The sequence below is a fragment of the Ursus arctos genome, unplaced genomic scaffold, assembly GCF_023065955.2.
Source record: "Ursus arctos isolate Adak ecotype North America unplaced genomic scaffold, UrsArc2.0 scaffold_24, whole genome shotgun sequence".
NCBI lineage: Eukaryota > Metazoa > Chordata > Mammalia > Carnivora > Ursidae > Ursus > Ursus arctos.
Genome location: NW_026622919.1, coordinates 25,341,140 through 25,366,364, shown reverse-complemented (window position 1 = coordinate 25,366,364; position 25,225 = coordinate 25,341,140). Strand labels below are relative to the sequence as shown.

Sequence of the window (25,225 nt, the reverse complement as noted above, 5' to 3'; positions counted from 1 at the left end):
GGTTCCATGCAGGGCACGGAGCCTACTTAAATTACAAAAAAGAAAATAGAGGGGCATCTGGGTGGCTCCGCTGGTTAAGCATCTGCCTTTGGCTGGGGTCATCATCCAGGGTCCTGGGATCCAGCCCTGCTTCAGGCACCCTGCTCAGCTGGGAACGGGCCTCTCCCTCTCCTGCCCGCCACCTCCCCCCACCCATGTGCTCTCTCTCTCTCTCTCTCTCAAATAAATAAATAAAATCTTTAACAAAATAGAACTGCAAGAAATCTTTACAGATTCTGTAACATACCTCTTCATTATACAAATGAAGAAACTGAGGCTCAAAAGCCCTTATTGCAGTGAATGGCACTAAGTAAGTACTCAGTTACTATTTGCTTTTTTTGTTTCTAGCGTCAGTTGGTGAAGATGACAAGTTCATACTAGACCTACAAGGTTCTCAATTTAAAAACCATTTTCTTTCCACTCTATCACGTGGTTGTATGCTTCTGCTGAGTTTACTATAAAGTCATTGTAACCATAAATTTTTATTTAACAGCTTTACTGAAATATAATTCACATACCACACAATTCAACTTTTTAAGGCATACAATTCAATGGCTTTTAATTTTTATTTTCTTTAGAGAGGGAGGGAGGGCCAGAGAGAGAGGGAGAGAGAGAATCTCTCTCTCTCTCTCTTTTTTAATTTGTTTATTTGACACAGAGAGAGAGAGACCAAGCAGGGGGAGTGACAGGCAGGGGGAGAGGGAGAAGCAGGCTTCCTGCTGAGCAGGGAGCCTGATGTGAGGCTCCATTTCAGGACCCTGAGATCATGACCTGAGGCAAAGGCAGACACTTAACCAACTGAGCCACCCAGGTGCCCCAATTCAATGGCTTTTAAAGATTTTTTTTAAAATTTATTATTTGAGAAAGAGAGTTTGAGTGAGTAGGAGTAGGCGGGAGGGGCAGAGGGAGAGGGAGAAGCAGATTCCCTGCTGAGCGGGGAACCCCACGCAGGGCTCCAACCCAGGACCCGAGGATCATGACCTGAGCCACCCAGGGAACCCCTCAATGGCTTTTAATATGTTCAGAGTCATGTATCTATCAACAAATCAATTTTAGAACATTTTCATTACCCTCAAAAGAAACCTCATACTCATTAGCATCACTCATTACCCCAGGCATCTCAAGGCGACCACTGATCTTTTTTTTTTTTTTAAGATTTGTTTGAGGGGATGGGGGAGGAAGGAGAGGGAGAGAATCTCAAGCAGATTCCCCACTTAGCGCAGGGCTGCACCCAGGGATGGATCCCACTGCTGGGGGGAGATCATGACTTGAGCCAAAATCAAGAGTCAGATGCTTAACTGACTGAGCCACCCAGGCACCCCAGCTACTGTTGTTGCATATGTGGTCCTTTGCTACTGGTTTCTTTTACTTAGCATAATATTTTCAAGGCCCACCTATATTGTAGCATGTACTTCATTTCTTTTTATTGTTGAATGATAAATATTCCAAGATATGCAAACACCATATTTTATTCATCTATTCATCATCTGATGGATATTTGGCTGGATTTTATTTTAAACAATTAAATATGACCTCTGAGAGCTAGCAGAAGCTTAAAATCAAAACATAAATATATACTCCATATCTTTCTATATTGAATTTACACCCAAAGAAGAATACTTATGTCTTTATTATAGTCTCATACCTAAAATATCAACATTTTTCCCCTTAAATTTTTTCTTTTTAAAAGTAATCTTTTGGGGGGCGCCTGGATGACTCAGTCGGTTAAGCTTCTGCCTTCGGCTCAGGTCATGATCTCAGGGTTCTGGGATCAGTCCCACAGCCAGCTCCTTGCTCAGCAGGGAGCCTGCTTCTCCCTCTGCCTGCTGCTCCCCCTGCTTTACGCTCTCTCAGACAAATAAATAAAATCTTAAAAAAAAAAAAAAAAAAAAGAAAAGAAAAGCATCAGCCTTCCTCTGAGGTCATGATCCCAGCATCCTGGGATCTAGCCCTGGGTCAGGCTCCTTACTCAGCAGGGAACTTGCTTCCCACTCTCTCTCTGCCTGCTGCTCCTCCTGCTTCTGCGCTCTCTCTCTCTGTCAAATAAATAGGGGTGCCTGGGTGGCTCAGTTGGTTAAGCACCTGCTTTTGGCTTGGGTCATGATCCCAGGCTCCTGGGATGCAGCCCCGCATCGGGCTTCGTGCTCAGTGGAGAGCCTGCTTCTCCCTTTCCCTCTGTCTGCTGCTCCCTCTGCTTGTGCTCTCTCTCTGTCAAATAAGTGAATAAAATCTTAAAAATAAAATCTTAAAAAGTTCAAAAAAAAAAAAAAGTAATGTCTGGGTGGCTCAGTGTCTGCCTTCCACTCAGGTCATGATCCCAGGATCCTGGAATTCAGTCCTGCATCAGGCTCCTTGCTCAGCTTATTCCTCTGCCTGCTTTTCCCTGTTTGTGCTCTGTTACTGTCTCTCTGTCTCTGACAAACAAAAAAATAAAATCTTAAAGAAAAAAAAAATCTCTGTGCCCAACATGGGGCTCGGAACTCAGGAACCAGAGATCAAAAGCCTTATGCTCTACAGACTGAACCAGCCAGCCACCCCTGCCTTAAATTTTTTGGTGTGTATGATAATATTGTGGAAAGACCAAATAAAGCCTTGCCCTAGGTTTTCCAGCTTCTGTGATTCCCAGGAAAATAGACACACACATATATATCTGTCTAAATGACAGCCCTCAGGAAAAGAGAGAAAAGTCTAGAGCAAGAGTCTTGACCCAGACACATAAACAATCTAAGGGTGGGTAGGGAATGAGGTGAGAAAGAGGGACAGTACAGACAGCTGTAAGTCTTAGTATTTTCATTTTTGTCCTTCCAAGTGTATAGGTTGGCCTATGTCCAACGATCATATTGTTTTTGTGGGTCTCCAGGTGGGTCCAGATTGGAAGACTTTAGGGGACCAATTCATACTCGGTAGAAAGAACTTGAACTTGTAAACAAGTCCAGGGTATCTGATCCTGGAAGTGGCCTATTTCCTCACTAAACCCTCGTTTATCGAAGTCCTCCTGCCTTCTCTTCCCTATTCTTAAAAGAGATCGGCCTCAATATGCCTGAGTGACCTGCCTCGGAGAGAAGGGATTTTTGAGAGTGTCTCCCGCCCCATCTATAGAGGTTAAAGGAGAAGACCGGAAAGCGATCCTTGATTCAGCCCGCCTGAGGCTTGGGTGTTGTGTCATTCCCCACACGTGATGCTCTCCCAGGCGGCGGAGACCTCACGTATCATGGGACTTACTCACCCCAGAGACTCCACCCCTTTCCTCCGGTACTCCCCAACCCCTCATTTCCCTGCTCCGCCCCTCTTCAGGACTAGAGGAAAAGTAGGGTGGCTGGAGCCCGGAAATGCCTCCCTCCCAAGTTGGACGGGAGAAGCACAGAAACTCAGTGTTTGGGAAAGTGCAAGATGTGGCTTTAGTTTTACCCTTCTCCAGAATGCTTTGCTCTTCCTCTGTTTTAGGCTGTCCTACTCTCGTTATCTCCAAACACTTCTATCGAGACCACGTTATCACTTAGGGAGACCTCGCCTTAGTTAAGGTTGCTTTCCTTCTCCCTCTGTTTCTCACTTTTCTCTGAGCCCGAGATTCTTAATCTGAACTGGTTTGAGCCCCAGATCAGCCTCCTTCCCGTTCTAGCTGTGTGACCTTGAGTGAACTACAACTTTCTGGGCCTACTTTCCTTGTTCGTGAAACGGAGGCCAAACGTCAACCACACCACGCCTGTCGTGAGGAACAAATGAGAAAGCCCTTTGTGAGCTGAAAAAGGCAACAGAAATGTTAGCTATGTTAATTCTGGACGGCTAGTCACTCTTCCAGAACCCCTCCCTTTCCTTTGCGACCCGCCCTGCAAATCCCGCCCGGTGCTGACAGCTCTCTTCACCCTCCTCCAGCAGTCTTTTCCATTGGCGAAGAGGCCGGCCGCGCGGCGCCGAGTGTTGACGCCACCGCGCCCCCTCCGCCGGCGCACAATGACGCATGGCCCCGCCCCCGGCCGCGCCTGGCCTCCCGCGGGGCCCCGCCCATCGGGCCGACGCGGCGCGGATCCCGCCCCGCGGGTGACGTGTGGCGCGCGCGGCCCGGCCGCTCCGGCAGTTGGTGCAGCGGCCGTTGGGCTGAGTGCGCTCACCCCACCCCTCCCCTCCTCGGGCCCGGACCCCCACCCCGCCGGGCGCAGCCCCAACCCCAACCCCAGCCCCAGCCCCAGCCCCAGCCGGGCCCGTCCCGTGCGGGCCCGTGCCGCCCCCTCAGCCGGCGACGCCCCGGGCCGCCCGCCCGCCACCATGGAGCTGGAGGACGGTGTGGTGTACCAGGAGGAGCCCGGCGGCTCCGGGGCCGTGATGTCGGAGCGGGTGTCCGGCCTGGCCGGCTCCATCTACCGCGAGTTCGAGCGGCTCATCGGGCGCTACGACGAGGAGGTGGTCAAGGAGCTGATGCCACTGGTGGTGGCGGTGCTGGAGAACCTGGACTCGGTGTTCGCGCAGGACCAGGAGCACCAGGTGGAGCTGGAGCTGCTGCGGGACGACAACGAGCAGCTTATCACCCAGTACGAGCGGGAGAAGGCGCTGCGCAAGCACGCCGAGGAGGTGAGGGCCGGCAGGCGGGGAGGGCGGGGGCCGGGCCCGAGGGCAGGCCGGGAGCCGGGGGTCGCAGCCCGGCCCGGGAGGGGCGCGCCGGGCCTCCCGGGGGCGGGCCTGAGGCCGAAGCCCCCCGGACCGACCCGGCGGCCGCGACGTCCCCGGGACCCCCGACCGGCGTCGGAAGCCGAGGCAGGCTAGTGAGTGTCCAGGAGAAGGGAGGGAGATGAGGAGGCAAGGCCCGGGGAGAAAGCCGCAGCTTGGCCTGAGGGCACCTGAGGTTGGCTGAGGGCGGAGGTATTAGGGTGGCCGGTAGCCTGTGGTAGTTTAGGGAAGTTTCCGACCACCGTAGGATAGTCAGATGGCGGTTCAAACTTTTACCGTGGTGTGTGTGTGGGGGGGGCATTTAAACACTTCTGTCCTGGATATGTAACTTCCGCTGGTTCCAGTACCTTTCCAGGGGGTTGCTGCTTTGGGAAGTTAGAGATCTCCCTCTTTCGGTCAGTTTCTTTTTGACGTCTTAACCCTGTTGAGAAAGAGGTTTTATTTTATGTTTTTTTGTGTCTCGGTCGACACTTTGTCAACACTTAGGTGTTGTATAGCAACACTATAAATAGAGCGTACCACTTTATTTTATTGATATCTCACACCAAAGCGTTCCTCAGTGTCAGGTGGTCACCTTGGACAGTTCCCTTTAAAAACCCTCTGTTTATTTATAAAGAGGACTGGGGGCGGGGCGAGTTGAGGAGGTGTAGGTGACTGTTGGCAACCTTTTTGGGACTGCGGTTTACAGGTGCCCTTAACCCTGGCTTTTCGGCAGTGACCTCGGTGCCCTCATCTCGGGTCTGTGAACCTTTTGGAGCTCTGGAGTGCAAGTGATAGGCCTTGGACTTGTTGAGACAGTCAAGGATTTAAGCTTTCAGGCTGTGTTGGCATTATTTTTGTGGAACTTACTTAATGCAGGTGAAGTGTTCATCTTTGTTTTCTGAGCATCTAGCACACCTAGCTAAGTACATGGTGATTGAAGGAAGCTAAATACCAAATTATTGAACCAACGACATATTCTTTTTGAAAAATGCTTGAAAAAAGGTATTAGGATGTGAGATTTGTTTAGCAGCTCATTTCCTAACCCTAAATAGTACCCCCATTTAAACTTTTGTTTTGCCACATACACCTTTGTACCAGGTCACATAGTTCTTTTTCTCTTTTTTAAGCTTGACTATAGTGATGATTTTTAGTTCTGATTTTGTGATCCATTTGTCTCAAAGGAATGCCATTGCATTTGCCAAAGAAAATCGACTTTATTTCAAGAGTATTTCCAAGTATATAGGGAGGGAGGCATTGAAAAAAAAAATCTAAAGATGGGATCGCAATTTCCAATAGTTTATTAGCACTGTTTCTAGAACAGAGGTCATGTACCTCTTCTGAGTTGGTATGCTGTGTCTTCATCCTTATATAGGCCCTTATCAGTATGTCGATGTACTAGGAAGAGACATATATACACAGGTTAGGAGCAGGCCCAGCATGACTTATAAACGTGGGTGAAAGAAATGGTCCTTCTAGCTTTAAACTCCTGTAGGGCCATGTGAACATGGCAAAAGGCCAGGGTCACACGTGCCAAGAAAAATATCTGCTACAGGTTGCAGAGTCAGAAAATAAAACTGACTAACAGCTAGGCACCAGATTGTATATTAATTTCTTAAGTAAATGACTTTATAAATGACTTTTTCTGTTATTTAAGCTTTTTCAGATATGTCTGTAAATTCTGTATAATGAAATCTTTGGGCAAAGAGCCATGACCTGAGAATAGAGAACATTGATGAAATTCTAGATGAGCCAGTTCCCAGACCACAAACAGAAAACCACCTTGTTATCACTTTTCATGTAAGATGATAAATCAAGTTTTACCCAGTCTCCAGAAATTGAGTCTTTCTTAGGCCAACATGCACGAGTGAATTCTGTGTTTAATTTTCTGGGAGTGCTCCAGTTGTGGCCTTTAATATGGAGCCTAAGAGTCTGCTATTATAGCAAAAGTGCCTCAGGGTATTTGTGGCAAAAGTACTTGAAAGCCTGGAAATTGTCTATCACCAGAAAGTGTAAAGTAAATTCTGAGCACCTTTGTGGAAGTTTAGGAGGACATATAAATGGTGAGAATGTTTTAGAGGGTGTGAAGTGCTATAATCTCTTGCTTGCAGGAATTTTCAGCAAGAAATCGAAAATTTCATCTTTATTCTAATGATACTAACTTGGATTATTTTGCCTTTTTCTTTGCTTTTATTTGAATTTTTGTGTGTGTTAGTCTGCTATTTTTGCGAGTCTTTAAAAACAACCTAAAGGAAGGCCGATTTTATTATTTATTATTTTTTTTAAGATTTTATTTATTTGACAGAGAGAGAGAGCACAAGTAGGTGGAGCTGCAGGCAGAGGGAGAAGCAGGCTCCCCACTGAGCAGGGAGCCTGATGCAGGACTTGATTCCACGACCCTGGGATCATGACCTGAGCCCAAAGGCAGGCACTTAATCAACTGAGCCACCCAGGGGTCCTGGAAGGCTGATTTGAGATAGATTATGATCAGTTTCGGGGCACCTGGCTGGGTCAGTTGGGTAAGTGTCTGCCTTTGGCTCTGGTCATAATCTCAGGGTCCCAGGGTATAGCCCCATCTCAAGCTCCCTGCTCAGTAGGGAGTCTGCTTCTCCCTCTCCCTCTCCCTCTGTGCTCTGCCTCTCTCAAAATAAAAAAAACTTTAACATAAAAAAAAGATTTTGATCAGTTTCAAATGCTAATCAAGAAATCTGTCACGCTATTGCTTGCTACTCTCCCCTTCGGGCTCCCTGCTCAAGCCATTTATCTTTCCATTCCTTACCTAAGTCTTGTGTGGTGCCTTTGCCCATGCTGTTCCCTTGGCCTAGAATGCTTTTCCCTCAGAACTTCACCCTGGTTAGCTCCTCACTTTCGGCTAAGCTTAAATTTCACTTCTTCAGCTAGATTTTGCCTGTCTACTCTATCCGGACTAAGCCCTATGAATCTATGAATAATCTGTAAATCGGTGTTTTTTTTCCACCCAAGATTTTATTTAAATTCAAATTAGTTAACACGTAGCATAGTATTAGTTTAAGGAGAGTGGTTTTTTTTTTTCCCTAAGATTTTATTTTTAGGTAATCACTACCCCAATGTGGGGCTCAAACTCACAACCCTGAGATCAAGAGTCACATGTTCTACTGACTGAGCAGGCCAGGCACCGCTCAATTAGTGATTTTTTTTTTTTTCCCAATCAGTGATTTTTAAAAACAAGTCTGTCTGTACAGTGATCTGGAGAGAGATGTTATTCCTTTTTTTTTTTTTTTTTTTAAGATTTTATTTATTTATTCAACAGAGAGAGACAGCCAGCAAGAGAGGGAACACAAGCAGGGGGAGTGGGAGAGGAAGAAGCAGATTCATAGCAGAGGAGCCTGATGTGGGGCTCGATCCCAGAATGCCGGGATCACGCCCTGAGCCAAAGGCAGAAGCTTAACCGCTGTGCCACCCAGGCGCCCCAAGAGATGTTATTCTTGGGAAGAATATGTTAGCATTTATGTTTTTGTTTGTGGAAGTTCTGATTCTCTTAAAATGAATTTGATTGTTTAAAAAAACAAACAAACACAAATTTCCTAAGTAGGCAAAGGAGTTTAAGAACCCTTTTCTTAGGAATTTAGTTCCAAGTGATTTTGTGAGCTTTGTTTCTTATCACCATTATTTTCAAAGTGAGAGTTATTTAGCATGATTGAGTGGAGGGAGATTGCACTTAAAAATGAAGATGTACCCTCTTCATCCTCCCTTTCCTCCCACCTTGCACTACAGAAGCAAATCTGAGGAGAATGAGCTGAAGAGAGAATATCTTTGCTGGGAAGAAGGTGTTGTGATTATGTGATTTTGTGACTGCTTTTCTGTGGCTTTTTGCTTAAAAAAATTGGGGTGATTAAATACTGAGGTGAGAGATACTACTGAGAATTTTCAAATTAACTTCTCCACAGTTAATCAGCACTTAAACCACTAACAAAATTTATGTTTTATATGAAGGCTTCAGTCAAATTGTTTTCTTTGGAAGGATATGAACATGGAGTGATAAGATTTGTGGGCAGGAAAGCAGGCTTTGATAGTCGGTGTTCTTTTATTAATGTTATAGTTCTCATAAAAATAATAAAAATTTTTTTTAAAGATTTTATTCATTTGTCAGAGAGAGAGCACGCACAAGCAGGCGGAGGGAGAAGCAGGCTCCCCCATGAGCAAGGAGCCTGATGCAGGAACCCAGGACCCTGGGATCATGACCTGAGCCAAAGACAGACACTTAACTGGCTGAGCCACCCAGGCGTCCCCATAAAAAATATTTGAATCAAAACTGTTGAGGACATTAATTTTAATTTGTTTGCAAGATAATTTACAATGACAGTTAAGTTCATCTCTTCAGTAAACATTTAAAAAGGAAAATTTCATGTCTTTTCACTGAGTTTTATGACTTTTTATCAAGTAAGAGGAGTGAAGAGTAATTTTGCATACCTAAAACTTAAATTTGTTGATGGTGGCTCTTGAAGACTTAGCGAGTTGAAACACTGAAATTCCGAGTCTGCCTCAACATTAAGTTTATTTTTTGTCTTTAGCACAGCTCTTATTTAAAAGAGTGTTAGGATGGTTGTTAGGCTTCTATCCTTAATTCTGTCAACTCTAGTGTCTTTAGGAGTTTAACTTTGCTGTTTTATTTCAGTAGAGTAGAGCAGTAGGAGAGGGTGGTGACATGTCAGTACAGGAGAACAGGTTGTGGTCCATGGGGTAGTAACATTTGACATCTTACATGTTTGAATATAGGTGTTATTAGTTTTCGGACTCCTTTTAAAAGGGAAGTCCCTCTGTGGTACCTGTTCAGTGGTTTTTGAAACCAGTATGTTGTGGTATCTTCAGTGAGCTAAAGATTTCTGGTCCAAGAATTGACTCAGGTGCTGACTTAATTTCTCTATTGGTTCAATTAGAGTAAGGGTCAGCAGTTTTTTGGAATGTTATGCCACATCTTAATTCAAATCTGTTTTATCTTTATTTTTATTATTTTTTAAAGATTTATTTAAGTAATCTCTATACCCAAGGTGGGGCTCGAACTCAGGACCTTGAGATCAAGAGTCGCAGGCTCTTCTGACTGAATCAGCCCAGCACCCTGAAACCTGTTTTAGAATGCTCAAAAAACATTTAGTGTTTCATTGATCTATTACCTAAATTATTATGTACATTAAAAACATGCTTTTTATACACATAAAAATACGTATTTTCATATTTAAAAAATACCGTTGTTGGGGCACATGGCTGGCCCAGTTGTTAGAACATGTGACTCTTGGGGCTCCTGGGTGGCTCAGTTGTTAAGCGTCTGCCTTTGGCTCAGGGCCTGATCCCAGGGTTCTGGGATTGAGCCCTGCATCCGGCTCCCTGCTCCACTGAGATCCTGCTTCTTCCTCTCCCACTCCCCCTGCTTGTGTTCCCTCTCTCGCTGGCTGTCTCTCTCTCTCTGTCAAATAAATAAATAAAATCTTAAAAAAAAAAAAAGAAAGAAACATGTAACTCTTGATCTCAGAGTTGTGAGTTCAAGCCCCATGTCGGGCATAGAGTTTACTTAAAAAAAATTTTTTTTTTCTTGCTGAACCATTTGAATAAGCTTCCTACTGTCCCTCCTAGTCAGTCGCTACTTTGAGACTCTTTCTGAAATGAACAATCTGTTTGTTCTCTGGGGATGTGTGTGTCTGCAGTGGTAGTGGTGATGGGGTTGTTGCTTTTTGAAATGGCAATCAGTTAACCACTGATTAGCGCTTAAGACAGATCTTACCCTTCCTTTACTTTCAGAGAATTCTGAATGTTAAGTATGTAAGTGAGATGCCGTTATGTGTCTTTCCTACTGTGACATTCACATTTTTACTTGGTTAAGATCACCAAAGAGGGGGTGCCTGGCTGACTCAATCAAAAGAGCATGTGACTCTTGATCTGGGGGTTGTGAGTTCGCCCCATGTTGGATATAGAGATTACTAAAAAAACAAAACAAAAACTTTAAAATCACAAAAGAGAATATAAGAGAATATAAAAATGGTAAGGTACCTAGTTGGATCAGGTAGGCAACTCTAATCAGAGGATGGATTGGTAGAGTAAGAACTACTCACTGAATTACTGTAGTATGTGCCATAGCTCATTGATCCAAAAATTCTGTGCCGGAGTCTGGTTGCTGTTTCTTGGACTCCTTAGCTTACCTTTCACTACACACTGCATACTTAAATCATATGGAACCTTTGGTTCCCAGGACAGCTAGTATTAGAATCTAGCCAAATAATGTGTTTTGTTTCTGTTGACTGAGTTATTTTAAAAATACTTTTTTTTGCTGTGCTCAGCACTCATAATGAATACAACTCTTACCTAAATAATTACTATTAGGTTGAGATAAAATACATCAACATAGACCCAGTTTAATAATATATGTAATGTGTATTCAAAACACTGATATTTTAAAACATATGTGTGTTGGGCATCTGGGTGGCTCAGTCGATTAATCAGCAACTCTTGACTTCGGCTCAGGTTATGATCTCAGGGTCATGAGATTGAACACCAGGTAGGGCTCCATGCTCAGCATGGAGTCGGCTTGAGATTCTCTCTGTTCCTCTCCTCTGTCTCTTCCCTCACTCTCTCTCTCTCTAAAATAAATAACTAAAGAATCTTTTAAAAATATGTGTGTAATTCTGTACATTTTGAAATCTTAGCCAGCCATATTTATTTATTTTTTAGTAATCTCTACGCCCAGTGTGGGGCTGGAACTCAGGAACCCAAGATCAGGAGTCACTTGCTCTTCCCAATGAGCCAGTCAGGTGCTCCTTAGCCAGCGATATTTAGTTAGTAGTTTGAGGCAAGGAAGTTTTATTCACTTAGGAATTATCATGTCCAGTAGTTTGGCATTAATAAGTCCCTCCAAAATTTTTTGAATCGAACCATGGGAATTTACATATTAATCAATACAGTAAAGAAGTTTCCACGTTGAGGATATAGAGTTATGAGGAACTTTCAAAAATTGGGTTTTTTAAAAAGATTTTATTTATTTATTTATTTTAAAAATTTTTAAAAAATTTATTTGATAGAGACAGCGAGAGAGGGAACACAAGCAAGGGGAGTGTGAGAGGGAGAAGCAGGCTTCCTGCTGAGCAGGGAGCCCGATGCGGGGCTCGATCCCAGGACCCTGGGATCATGACCTGAGCCGAAGGCAGATGCTTAATGGCTGAGCCACCCAGGCGCCCCAAGATTTTGTTTATTTATTAGAGAGAGAAAGGGAGTGTGTAGTTGTGTGGAGGGAGGGGCATAGGTGGGATGAATAGGGAGAGAATCTCAGGTCAACTCCCCACTGAAGGTGGAACCAGTGAGACGTGGATCTCACGACCTTGAGATCATGTCCTGAGCTGAAACCAGGAGTTGGATACTTAATTGACTGAACCACTCAGGCGCCCCTCCTTTTTTAATCAGTAAACTTTTTCAGTCAGTTCCTCCCCCCCAGCTTTTTATTAGGAAAATGTTCAAACATATAGAAAAACTAAAAGTGCACTGATATCTGTATATGCATCATGTAGATTCAGTAGTTGTATTTACCTGTATATGTGTATGTGTGTATATATATGTACATACATGTACACATACACTCACCATTTATATACGAACACATTTTAAAATTGTTAAACCATGGCAAAGTAAATCGCAGATGTTATGACATTTCAACTTTTACTACTTAAAGTACTTATCTCTTAAAAAATGAGAGCATTCTGGGGTACAGGCTGGCTCAGTCAGTAGACTGTGTGACTCTTAATCTTGGGATCATGAGTTCAAGCCACGCAATGGTTGTAGAGCCTACTTTAAAAAAATGAAAATAATAAAATAATTTAATTTAATAAATGAGAGCATTCTATCACATAACCACAATATTATTTACATTGAGAACATTTTCTAATATTATCTAATATTCCATTTGAATTAATTTTTAAGAGCACAGTATATGTTAGTTATAAAGATAAGTAAGTTGTTAATATTTTTATACTGATCTAATGTCACTCATCTGGAAAGGAAGAAATAATTGCAATTTAGATACTTTTCTGTAAGGAATTTAAATCTGAAATTATAAAACTGAATGAAAATTGGTTAAGATTTTTTATTTAAAATTGCAGCATAAAAATATGATGGATTGTTTTTCTCCTTTGAAGCTAAGGTAGAGAAATTGAGAAACTGACCCTTTTTAAGAGCTGGAAGGAAACTCCCATTATCTTCTGGTTCTACTGTATCCCATCTCCATAGGTAGATTGAAAGGTAGACGACACATGGATGAATAGAAAGAGTAAATATATATTGACCCAGGCACTGTTGTAGGCCCTGGGAATATAACCACAAACAAAACAGACAAGGAAGGTAGCCTGTGCTTTTTTTTTTGAGTTTATATTGTAATAGAAAATAAACAAGCCAGTTACTATAATCATAGATTGTGACAGATGCTATTTGGGGAATTATTTATTTATTTGAGAGAGAGAAAGAGAGAGCACACATGAATGAGAGCGTGCAAGGAGGAATGGAGAGGAAGAGGGAGAGGATTCCAAGCTGACTTTGCTGAGTGCAGAGCCTAGCGTGGGGCCTGAGATCACGACCTGAGCCAAAACCAAGAGTCAGATGCTTAACCAACTAAGCCACCCAGATGCCCTGCTATGCAGGAAATTAAAAAAGGTGATATGATAAAGAGGCAGGCACTTTAGATGAACAAACTGTTTATAAAAGGGTAAGCTGTCCATGCAGGAAATAATTCATCTCATAAGAGTACTTTCTTAGATCTGAAACTTTAAATGTATATAGTCAGAGTTTCTCCTAATCATTATTCCTGAAAATTTATAAAAGTAAGCAGCTCTCATAAGTTCATTTCTTTTTTTTTTTAAAGATTTATTTATTTATTTATTTATTTATTTATTTATTTATTCGACAGAGAGAGAGACAGCCAGCGAGGGGGGGAGCACAAGCAGGGGGAGCGGGAGAGGAAGAAGCAGGCTCACAGCGGAGGAGCCTGATGTGGGGCTCGATCCCATAACGCCGGGATCACGCCCTGAGCCGAAGGCAGACGCTTAACTGCTGTGCCACCCAGGCGCCCCTCATAAGTTCATTTCTGTTTTTGTTCTTTCTCATACTTCTTAGCAATGTTTGACTGTCTTGGTAACTCCTTCTTTAAGAAACTTTATATATATATTTATATATGTATGTGTGTGTATATATATATACATATATATATGTATACATACATATATATATTAAATACATATTTTTAAAGCTTTTATTTAAAGTCCAGTTAGTTAACATACAGTGTTGTATTCGTTTCAGGTATACAACATAGGGATTCAACACTTCCATACAACACCTGGTGCTCATCACAAGTGCGCTCATTAGTCCCCCTCACCTATTTCACGCATGCCCCCACCCACCTCATTCTGGTAACCATCAGTTTGTTCTCTAGAGTTAAGAGTCTGAAGAAACATATTTTGGTTCTGTGACTTGGAACTCTCTTGATTTTCCCCTTTTTTCTTTTCTTTTCTTTTTTTAATTTATTAGAGAGAGAGAGCAAGTACACATGCACACAAGGGTGGAGGGGCAGAGGGCGAGGGAGAGAATCTCAAGCAGACTGCCTTCTGAGTGTGGAGCCCCACTCTGGGCTCAATCCCAGGACCCTGAGATCACGACCTGAGCTGAACTCAAGAGTTGGCTGCTTTACTGACTGACGCATCCAGGTGCCCCTCGTCTCGTCCTCTTCTCTTCTCTTCTCTTCTCTTCTCTTCTCTTCTCTTCTCTTCTCTTCTCTTCTCTTCTCTCTCTTTCTTTTTTTCCTCTTAAGTAGAATCTGTGTCCGACCTGGGGCTCAAACTCATGAACCCAAGAATAAGAGCTGCATGCTCCACCGGCTGAACCAGCTGGGCACCCCAGTTTTTCCCTTTTTTGACCACTTTGGATTCCTCTTACGTTGTTAGCTTTGGCGTTCCTTGGAGTTCTTTCTGAGGTCCTCTCTAGTTCTCATTTGCACACTGCCTAACTGATATTATTCATTCCCATGGGATCAATAACCATTTGTTGGCCAGTCCAAAATGTGTATCTCATTCATTTCATAGATATTTATAGAGTGCTATGTGCCTGGTACCGTGTCCATTGGGGACACAGTAGTGAGCAAAACACGCAAGTTTCTTCTCTCATGAAACTGACAGCCTGTTAAGAACTTTAAGGCTGGATCTCTCTCTGGAGTTTCAGGTCCACATTACTGTTGTTTCCTTGGACATGACTATCTCCTGACATATCCAAACCTGAACTTCTATTCCAAGGTTACTGCTCGTCTGTTCCCTGTCTTTGTAAGGGACACTGCTGTCTGTCTTGCCAGATAGCTCATCACCATCCTTAACTCTTCTTTCTTCTTCCTCTTCTTCTTTCTTCTTTCTTCTTCTTCTTTCTTCTTCATGATTTTATTCATTTATTTGTGTGTGAGAGAGATTGAGCACAAGCCAGGTGAGGGGCAGAGGGAGAAACAGACTCCCTGATGAGCAAGGAGCCCTATATAGGGCTCAGTCCTGGGACTCCGGGATCGTAACCTGAGCCAAAGGCTGATGCTTAACTGACTGAGCCACCCCGGTGCCCCAGCTCTTCTCTTTTCTTCATCCTTATTACTAACTTCAATTGTTTCCGACTTTTAAATATTTTTTTTTATTCTCGAAATGTCTTAAGTTCGTAAGTTACAAGGCGTTGTGATCTGGCTGCTCCTTATCTTACCAGCCTCATCTTTTCCTTTTTGAGCCATCATACTGAACACTTGGAGTTTGTTTTGCAAATAGTATTCTTTCTCTCCACGCCTTCTTAAAAGCTGCCTGTCTTTGCTTGGCACTCTGTTTCTCTTCTGTTGCCTGGCTAACGGTATTCATCTTTCAGGTTTCAATTCTGGAATGCCTTTTATGAACACCCAAGTATGGATCGTGCCCATCTTATATTGTCCCACAGCATACTGTTCCTTCCCCTCTCATAGCACTTCCATTGTTTTAGCAAACTAACATATGGCTTTAATTCCCCCACTAAACTACTAGGAGACAGTAGGTATTTAATAGATACTTGTTAGTTGGTTGGAGGGATGGATGAATATGCTAAAGGTCAAATTGCTAAGCCTAACTATTTAAAGTTCTCTTTTGTGCATTCAAGTTATTTGTCCTTACCATTGGTGCCAAGTTATGCTAAAACTTCCAAAAAATTCTTCAGTAAGTCCTTTGACTTTTGTATAAGAAAAAAAAAAAGACTTCTGAGGATAGTGACTGCAGATGGTTTACCTACATTATCCTATACATAGTAGTTACTCTAGAACTACTTAGGCATTTAAATTGAAATATTAAGATCATAGGCATTACTTCTGCATTTGCAAAGGTTAGGCTAGGTATCCTTTTTAATTTTTCAAAATTTATTTTTTATTTGTTTATATCTTTTTTGTTTTGTTTCTGGTTTTTGGGGGGGCTAGGTGATTTTTACAAATCATGTTGGCACCATGGTTCTCTGATTATTTTAAACTTAGTGTGGCTTTCTTTTTGCATTTTAATTAATTTTAGATTTGTTTGAGTTGCTGCTTGAGAAAAAGTTTGTCTGAATAAAATTTCCACACAAATGAGGGTTAAGTGCCCAGACTTAATTTGAATGTTTGTTTAGAATCTTTTGATGGACATTTCTTTTTTTTTTCTTAAGATTTTATTTATTTATTTATTTATTTATTTATTTATTTGAGAGAGAGAGAGAGAGAGAGACAATGAATTAGTACGGGGTGGGGCAGAGGGAGAGAGAGAAGCAGGCTCGCTGCCGAGCAGGGAGCCTGATGTGGGGCTGGATCCCAGGACCCCAGGATCATGACCTGAGCCCAAGGCAGTCGCTTAACCGACTGAGCTACCCAGGTGCCCTAACAACATTTATTTTTGAAGAAAATTTCATTCTGAAGAACAGAGAATATTTTATTTCTTGGGCATTGAAATATATACTGGTTAAAAGCCTCTGCTAGGCTACTATGATACAATAAAATTTCTAATTTCTATTATCAAATCCTCAATTTGAATTTTCTTTCAGTTACTTATTGCCCTAGCCTCATTTTTTGTTACTGCTACCTATTCAAAAACAAATACCTTTTAAAAAGTTAAACAGGTTGCACAGAAGTGTGAAATCAAATAAACAGGCTTTTGTAAAACCAGAAAGGTAACTTTTTAAAAAGGCTGTTGTTTGTCTATGGTTCTGCTATGAAAATAGTCTACTTGAACTTGTTTGATGTGGTTTGGGAAGCGTTTGACAGAAATTACCCACTTATTTGTGGCTCTGTTCAGTTTTAACTCTTTAAAGAATACTTTTATGCTGGGTTAGGAATTCATCCCGTAATTTACTCAGTGTTGACTACATCTAAGCTAGCTGAGGGCCAGGAATTACGCAACAATTCTGAAGAGCTATAATGAATGTCTCAAACTTTGTGTAACAGAGTTCATGATCTTGGCCTACTGAATAAACATTTAAAGGCAAAGCACTTATTCATAGTATCCTTTATTCTATTCTATTCTATTCTATTCTATTCTATTTAACTAACTAATTAAGTAACCTATCTGTCTATTTATTTATTTAGTTTTTAGAGAGTGCGTGCGCGTTAGGAGCAGGGGGAGAGGTAGAGAGAGTGTCCCAAGCGGCTGCATGCCCAGCATGGAGCCTGATGTGGAGCTCAATCCCAAGACCCGGGGATCATGACCTGAGCTGAAACCAAGAGTCGGATGCTGGGGCACCTGGGTGGCTCTGTTGGTTAAGTGTCTGGCTTTGGCTCAGGTCATGGTCTTAGGGTTCTGGTATTGAGCCCCACATTGGGCTCCCTGCTGGCAGGGACCCTGCTTCTACCTCTCCTCTCTGCTCCTGGTCTCTCTTGCTCTCTCTCTCTCTCTCTCTCAAATAAATAAAATCTTAAAAAAAAAAAAAAAGAGTCAGATGCTTAACCAACTGAGCCACTCAGGTGCCCCCATAGTATCCTTATTTTAATTAATTAATTAATAAAAGATTTTATTTATTTGACAAAGAGAGCACAAACAGAGGGAGTGGCAGGCACAGGGAGAGGAAGAAGCAGGCTCCCCACTGAGCAGGGAGCCCCATGGGCTCGATCCCAGGACCCTGGGATCATGACCTGAGCTGAAGGCAGATGCTTTAACGACTGGGCCACCCAGGCGCCCCAATATCCATTTTTATTTTTTTGAAAGTGGTTTTTTTTTTTTTTTTAAGATTCTATTTATTTATTTGACAGAGAGAGCACAAACAGGGGGATTGGGAGAGGGAGAAGCAGGCTCCCCACTGAGCAGGGAGCCAAATGTGGGGCTTGATCCAAGCCAGGACCTTGAGATCATGACGTGAAGGTAAGCGCTTAACTGACTGAGCCACCCAGGTGCTCCTTTAGTATTTTATTTTATTTTTAGATTTTATTTATTTATTTGACAGAGAGAGAGAGTGAAGAGAGAGTACAAGCAGTGGTACCAGCAGCCCGCTGAGCAAGGAGCCCTGGGATCATTACCTGAGGAAGGCAGATGGTAAACGGACAGAGCCACCTAGGTGCCCCAAGTATCCTTATTTTAAATACAGTACTTTCTTAGCCCTCAACTAGTTATAAATAACAAATTAAGAGTATCTATTAGAGATAAGTACTTATATATAACAAATGGCAGGTATCTCTGAAGCAGGATACTGAAAATTATAAAAAGCAATACAGTGCAGTGGCTAAGGGCAAGGGCAATAGGGTCAGATTGCCTTAGTTCAAGTCCTGGCTCTTTTACTTCCTAGCTTTGAAATCATGGACAAGTTTCTTAATGCCAAACTGCAATTTCTTTTTTTTTTCTTTGAAGGTTTTATTTATTTATTTGACAGAGAGAGAGAGAGCATGCGAGCACAAATAGGGGGACGGGGAGAGGGAGAAGGAGGCTTCCCGCTGAACAGGGAGCCCGACATGGCCAACATAGGGCTCGATCCCAGGACCCTGGGTTCATGACCCAAGCTGAAGGCAGATGCCCAACTAACTGAGCCACCCAGGTGCCCCCAAACCTCAATTTCTTAATTGTGAATAAGGATGATAATAGTAACGACCTTAATAGGGTTGTTGTGAGGGTTATACAAGAAAAATGAGCTTTTCAAAGCCCTAGGCATTTGCCTAATAAGCACTAAATGTTACCTGTGTTTCTGATGTCTACCTATCTATCCATCTCATTTATTTCTTTATGAAACAGATGTTAATTAAATACTTTGTGCCCAGACCAGGGGTACAAGAATGGATAGTCCAGGGTCTTACTCTTGGGGAGCTCATACTCTAGTGGGGGGAGGCTAATGTAAATTACTAGGGCAGCTTTATGTAAGCATTTTAAACAAGTACTGTATATACAAGATGCTATATAGGGATAAGTTCATAGAGACAGGGTGGCATTTGGGTTATATGTCTCAAATCTGAAGTATGAAGTGTTTGAAAGTGTGTGACATTCAGAAAGCTACAAAAACACATGACATTTATTTTTCCAATATATTTAAGTAGGAAATACTAATTTTCCATATGTCCTTTAAAATAACGTACTAGTACTTCCGCCACATAGGGGAGTGGCAAGAATTGATGTTTAATAGATAATCAGATGTCAGAAAGTAAGGGACAGTATTGTCAAATTTGGGTTTTTATCTTGAAGGCATTACATACTCTAATAACCGTATGGCTTATAATTGTGATTCACAGTGATTCACAGTGATGTTTCTTACCAATATAAGGTTACATCTTATTAGATATGCTCTGTTTTAAGGAGGTAGGTATGTATGAAATTCTAGAAACATTTTTAATTAAGACAGATGTGATAAAAATGTTTTGGTGCTTCAGTTTTTCTTAAAAATATGGTTATGAAGACTACTTCATTTCTTAGTGATACTGTCAACTGATAGTATTAATATTGTTGACCTTGAACATTTTCTTTCCCTAACTGCATTTATTTTAATTAGATCAACTTGGTTTTTACTTCCTGTGAAAATTTCACTTTATATAGTTGTCAACATATCTTTTTTCCTTAAGATTTTTATTGTGGTAAAATATACATAACATAGGGGCGCCTGGGTGGCTCCCCTTGTATACTCCCTTGTAGGTCTCCTGATCCATGAACATGATGCTTTCCATTTATATTTATTTAGTATTTTTAGTTTCTTTCAACAATGTTTTGTTGTTGTCAGAGTAAAAGTTTTGCATTTCTTTTGTTAAATTTACTTCTAGGCATTTAGTTCTTTTTGATGCTTTTATAAGTGGAGTTGTTTCCTTAACTTCAAAAAAAAAGTTATTCTTTTTTATTTTTAAATTTTTTTTTTTTTTTAAAGATTTTATTTATGTGAGAGAAAGAGAGAGCACAAGCAGGGGGGAGAGGCAGAGAGAGAGGCAGAAGCAGACTCCATGCTGAGCAGGGAGCCTGACTCAGGACTTGATCCCAGGACTCTGGGATCATGACCCAAGCCCAAGGCAGACGCGTAACCAACTGAACTTCCCAGGCACCCGGAGTTACTCTTTTAAAAAATCATTTATTTGTTTGTTTGTTTGTTTATTTATTTAAGAGAGAGCGCACATGCACACAAATGTGTGAGCAAGGGGAGGAGCAGAGGGAGAGGAAGTAGGAGAGAAGCAGACCCCCCTTGGAGCTATGGACCCTGATGTGGGGCTCAATCCCAGGGCCCCCAGGATGATAACCTGAGCCAAAATCAAGAGTTGGATGCTTAACTGAGCCAGCCAGGAGCCCCTAATTAATTATTCTTTAAACTCTACTCCAAATGTGAGGTTGAACTCATGACCCCGAGATCAAGAGTAGCATGCTCTGCTGACTGAGCAAGGCAGGTACCTCTTAATTTCATTTTCTCATCATTGCAAGTGTTTAGAAATACACTTGATTTTTGTATATTGATCCTGTATTCTGCTGAACTTATTTATTCTAATAGATTTTTTTTTTTTAAGATTTTATTTATTTATTTGACAGATGGAGACAGCCAGCAAGAGAGGAACACAAGCAGGGGGAGTGGGAGAGGAAGAAGCAGGCTCATAGTGGAGGAGCCTGATGTGGGGCTCGATCCCATAACGCCGGAATCACGCCCTGAGCCAAAGGCAGACGCTTAACCACTGTGCCACCCAGGCGCCCCACTAATAGATTTTTTTTGTGGGTTCATGAAAATTTTTTAATATACATTATCATGTCATCTGCAAGTAGAGGTAGTTTTACTTCTTTCTCTACAATCTGGATGCCTTTTACTTAATTTTCTTGCCTAATTACCCTAACTAGAACCTCCTGGTACAGTATGGAATAGAACTGGCAAGAGTAAATTTTTGTCTTGTTTCTGATCTTACGGGAAAAGCATTCAGTCTTTACCCATTAAATATGATGTAGTTGTGGGGTTTTGTAGATGTTTTTTGAGGGAGTTCCTTTCTTTTCCTTGTTTGTAGAGTGTTTTCATTAGGAAGAGATGCTGAATTTTGTCAAATGCTTTTTCTGTAATTATTCAGATAAGCCAGTGCTGTTCAGATATATTTTTAGGTCAGAGTGTGTATGTGTGTGTTTTTTTTTAACATCTGGAAATAATAAGACACAAGTCTAATTTTATGTCTCAAGTTTGAATAGTATAAAATTAGTTCTTAAAAAAGGCATATGTATGCACCTAAAAATTAAAACAATATGCAAAAAGCTAAAATAGCTCCTCTTTGGTAGGATGGTCCGGGAAGGCCACAGGGGACATAACATTTCAGTTATGAAATGAAGGGTGAGGATACCATCAAAGGAGAGTGTTCTAGACAAAAGAAATGGGGCTCTAAGGTAGGAAATGATTTAAAATTAGGAGTCAGCCAGTGTAGAGGAAAAGGAGGGGATGAGGTAGGAGAATCATGGAGGAGCTGCTCACTCACTGGGCCTCATTATGGGCTAAGGTAGAGTTTAGAAGTCTACACTTATGTTCTAGTAGGAAGCTATTGATGATCTTCAATCAAAGCAATAAAATGTATCTTTAATTCATGCTAAAGTATTTGTAGTGAAATCTTATGATGCTGAGGTTTGTTACGGGAAAAGAGGAAGAATACAGACAAAACAGGATGCGCCATATGCTGATAATTGTTGAAATTAGGTGGTGTTATATAGGGGTTTATTATGCTGGTCTCTATTATGCATGTTTGAAAATTCCCAATAACATTAAAAAACAAAACACAGAAAACAACTGAAAAGAAAAGAGTCGCCACTGTTTTTTCTTTTTTTTTTTTCTCAAAGATTTTATTTATTCATTTGACAGAGAGACAGACAGCCAGCGAGAGAGGGAACACAAGCAGGGGGAGTGGGAGAGGAAGAAGCAGGCTCTCAGCAGAGGAGCCTGATGCGAGGCTCGATCCCAGAATGCCAGGATCACGCCCTGAGCCAGAGGCAGACACTTAACTACTGAGCCACCCAGGTGCCCCTGTTTTTTTTTTCTTCTTCTTTTAAGATTTTATTTATTCATTTGAGAGAGAGAGAGAGAAAGCATGAGTTGAGGGAGGCGCAGAGAGAGGAGAGGGAGAATCAGACTGCCCACTGAGTGGGGAGCCCAGCAGTGGGGCTCCATCCTAGGACCTAATATCACAACCTGACCTGAGGTCAGATACTTAACTTACTGAGACCCAGGTGCCCATCACTTTTTTTCTTTGTAAATAATTTTTAGATTTTCTTCAATACTATATACTTCTTTTCAGGATAACATATTCTGATTTTTCTTAGTAATGGAAAAATATTTTTATAACAGAGTCAAGTGTTGAAATAAACCACAGTGTCAAGATCTGTAAATTAAAGTCAGAAATGTAAAATATTGATCATGTAACAAAACTAGTAAAGCATTATTTGGCTGTTCTGGCAAACTTTAGAGGGCTACACCTTTTCAGGTTTTGTCAGTGTGGTAATCAATTCCTGCTTGATAGCTTCTGTCATAGGCCAATGAGTTTTGGTTCTTTCTTGTTTTGGGGAGTAAGACAGTAAAAAATGAATGTTCTCTGTGTGCTGTGGTAGTCAGTCATAAGGACTAAAAGGAATGTGAAATATACAGATGCAACATTAGTGTAGCTCATGTGGGATAAATGGTCGTGTTTGATTACATTTATACAATTATGGGTGACAGTTTGGGCAGTGAGTAAAATTCTTTTTATGTGTATGAGTAAAATTCACATATGTTGTACTTGTTTGGCTATTTTATCTAAAGGTTTTATTTGTTTTTATTTACTTTTCCTGTTAATAAAATACATTTTCTTTGTGATAAACAAAACAGAACCAAAGCATTATAGAAATACTTCTAGAATCCTGCTTGTTTTCTTTTTTTTTTTTTTAAGATTTTATTTATTTATTTGACAGAGAGAGAGGCAGTGAGAGAGGGAACACAAGCAGGGGGAGTGGGAGAGGGAGAAGCAGGCTTCCCGCTGAGCAGGGAGCCTGATGTGGGGCTCGATCCCAGAACGCTGGGATCATGACCTGAGCCAAAGGCAGACGCTTAACAACTGAGCCACCCAGGCGCCCCTAGAATCCTGCCTGTTAAAGAAACTTCACTTAAAAAAATTTTTTTTAAAGATTTTATTTATTTATTTGAGAGGGAGAGGACAGAGGGAGAGTGAGAGGGTGAAGCTGACTCCCTGCTGAGCAGAGAGCCCAACTGAGCCACCCAGGTGCCCCTCACTTTTTTTTTTTTAAGATTTTTTATTTTAGAGAGAGTGTGCCTGCGGACGCCCTGGGGCGGGGATGCGGGGAGCAGTGGGGGGCCGGGAAGCAGCAGGAGGAGAAAGAGAAATAGACTTTCTGCTGAGCTGAGCCGGAGCCTGACCCATGGGGTCAATCCCAGGACCCTGAGATCATGACCTGATCCGAAGTCAGATGCTTAGCTGACTGAGCCACTCAAGCGTCCTTCCCTTTATCTTGCCAACATTTGACACACTCAGACTTTCTGGCTTTAGTTTCTAATCTTATATTTGTGAAACAACCTTAATTTGCTTTTCTCAGATCACTAGTGTGGTTGAGCATATTTTCTTATATTTACTGATGATATACTTGCCTTTTCTGTGAATTGCCTGTTCAGTTTCATTTACTCATAACTGGCAACCACCCACGTCTGTCTGGATAGATCTAAATTATTCTTTACAATGGCTTAATAATATTCCCTTTTATGATCATCAGTGGTTGTAACAGACCACTGGGGGAAAAGGACTGGGGAACCTGTACCTAATTACTTTATTTTTAGAAATTTTAATTCCAGTACAGTAAACATAAAAAGATGGAATGCTTCACAAATTTATGTGTCATTCTTGCGCAGGGGCCATGCTAATCTTCTCTGTATCATTCCAATTTTAGTATATGTGCTGCTGAAGCTAACATGGGAATCTGTACTTCAAATTAGACCTAAGAGATGTATCATCCAAATGCAACATAGGGACTTTGTTTGCATCCTGGCTATAAACATTTATGAGATAGCCAGGAAAATCTGAATGGTGATGGAATATTCCCTATTATTTCATTAAGGTTTGGGAAATGGTGCTATTCTAACTCAATTATTCCTTCAGCATTATTTACCTAATTTTCTTATAAAAGAGAACTTCTCCCTCATCAACTGTCTGATTACCCTAAGGTATAGTTTGTACAACAAAGATAAGTGCTATGTTCTTTAGTTCATACTTTTATAATTTCCAAGAGCTCTTCCTTCTTCTTGCTCTTCCCCTACCCCCACCGCTTTCTAAAAATAGCATACTGTTCCGGTTTCATGGATGTAATGACTTTTCTTTGGTCTTTGAATATATTAATTATAGTTTTCATTTGTTCCTGTTTTGTCTGTTCCCTCAGAGTCCCATTTTTTTTCTGGTAGTTTGGTCGTTCTTTTGCAGGTTGGAGCTTCAAGTGCCTGATAACCCTTAATTATCCCTTCATGTTTTAAGCATGAGGCACTAAAAAAAGGAGGGCCAGAAGCTTTGTGTGCCTGGAAGCAGTTTATTGCCAATTGGGAACCCAGATTTCAGTATCCAATGGTATTTTGCTTAGGGGCATTTGAGTTTTGCCAAGGAAAGCTAATGTTGTGGGGAGTGGAGTGGTAGATAAGCCTAGTCATTAGGAAAATCTGGGTGAGGGCTGGAATGGAAAGGGGGCTATCAGTGTTGCTTGCTACTTGGTATATAGATTTTCACTTAATTCATTTCTTTTTAGGGCACCTGGGTGGCTCAGTGGGTTAAGTGTCTACCTTCGGCTCAGGTCATGATCTTGGGGTACTGGGATCGAGTCCCGAGTTGGGCTTCCTGACTGACAGGGAGCCTGCTTCTCCCTCTGCCTGCAGCTCCTCCTGCTTGTGCACTCTCTCTCTGTGTCAAATAAATAAATAAAATTTTTAAAAAATTCATTTCATTTGGCACCTATTTGTTAGTGGTATTCCCTTGTCTAGAATCTCTCAGATTGAGGGGTGCCTGGTGGCTTAGTTGGTTAAGCATCTGCCTTCGGCTCAGATCATGATCTCAGGGTCCTGGGATGGTGCCCCTAGACCGGGGGTTAGGGGGGTGTCC

The 25,225-nt window shown here is 41.8% G+C and overlaps 1 protein-coding gene and 1 non-coding gene across 7 annotated transcripts in view; one reads left to right on the top strand and one right to left on the bottom strand.

Moving 5' to 3' along the window:
• Positions 1–4,172: 4,172 nt before the first annotated feature.
• SPAG9 (sperm associated antigen 9) overlaps positions 4,173–25,225 on the top strand; it is a 135,903-nt gene continuing 114,850 nt past the window's right edge. For 2 of the 6 annotated variants that reach the window (XM_048224074.2, XM_057318292.1), the window contains exon 1: positions 4,174–4,605. In XM_048224074.2, the coding sequence (XP_048080031.1) occupies positions 4,303–4,605 (303 nt within the window). In that variant the 5' untranslated portion in view covers positions 4,174–4,302. Of the gene's footprint in view, positions 4,606–25,225 lie in introns of all 6 variants that reach the window. The other 4 variants (XM_048224077.2, XM_048224073.2, XM_026513168.4 and 1 more) reach the window with 4 other exon arrangements.
• Positions 23,950–24,056, bottom strand: LOC113265694 (U6 spliceosomal RNA). The gene has a single exon (XR_003320103.2). It is a non-coding gene; the product is annotated as a U6 spliceosomal RNA (small nuclear RNA).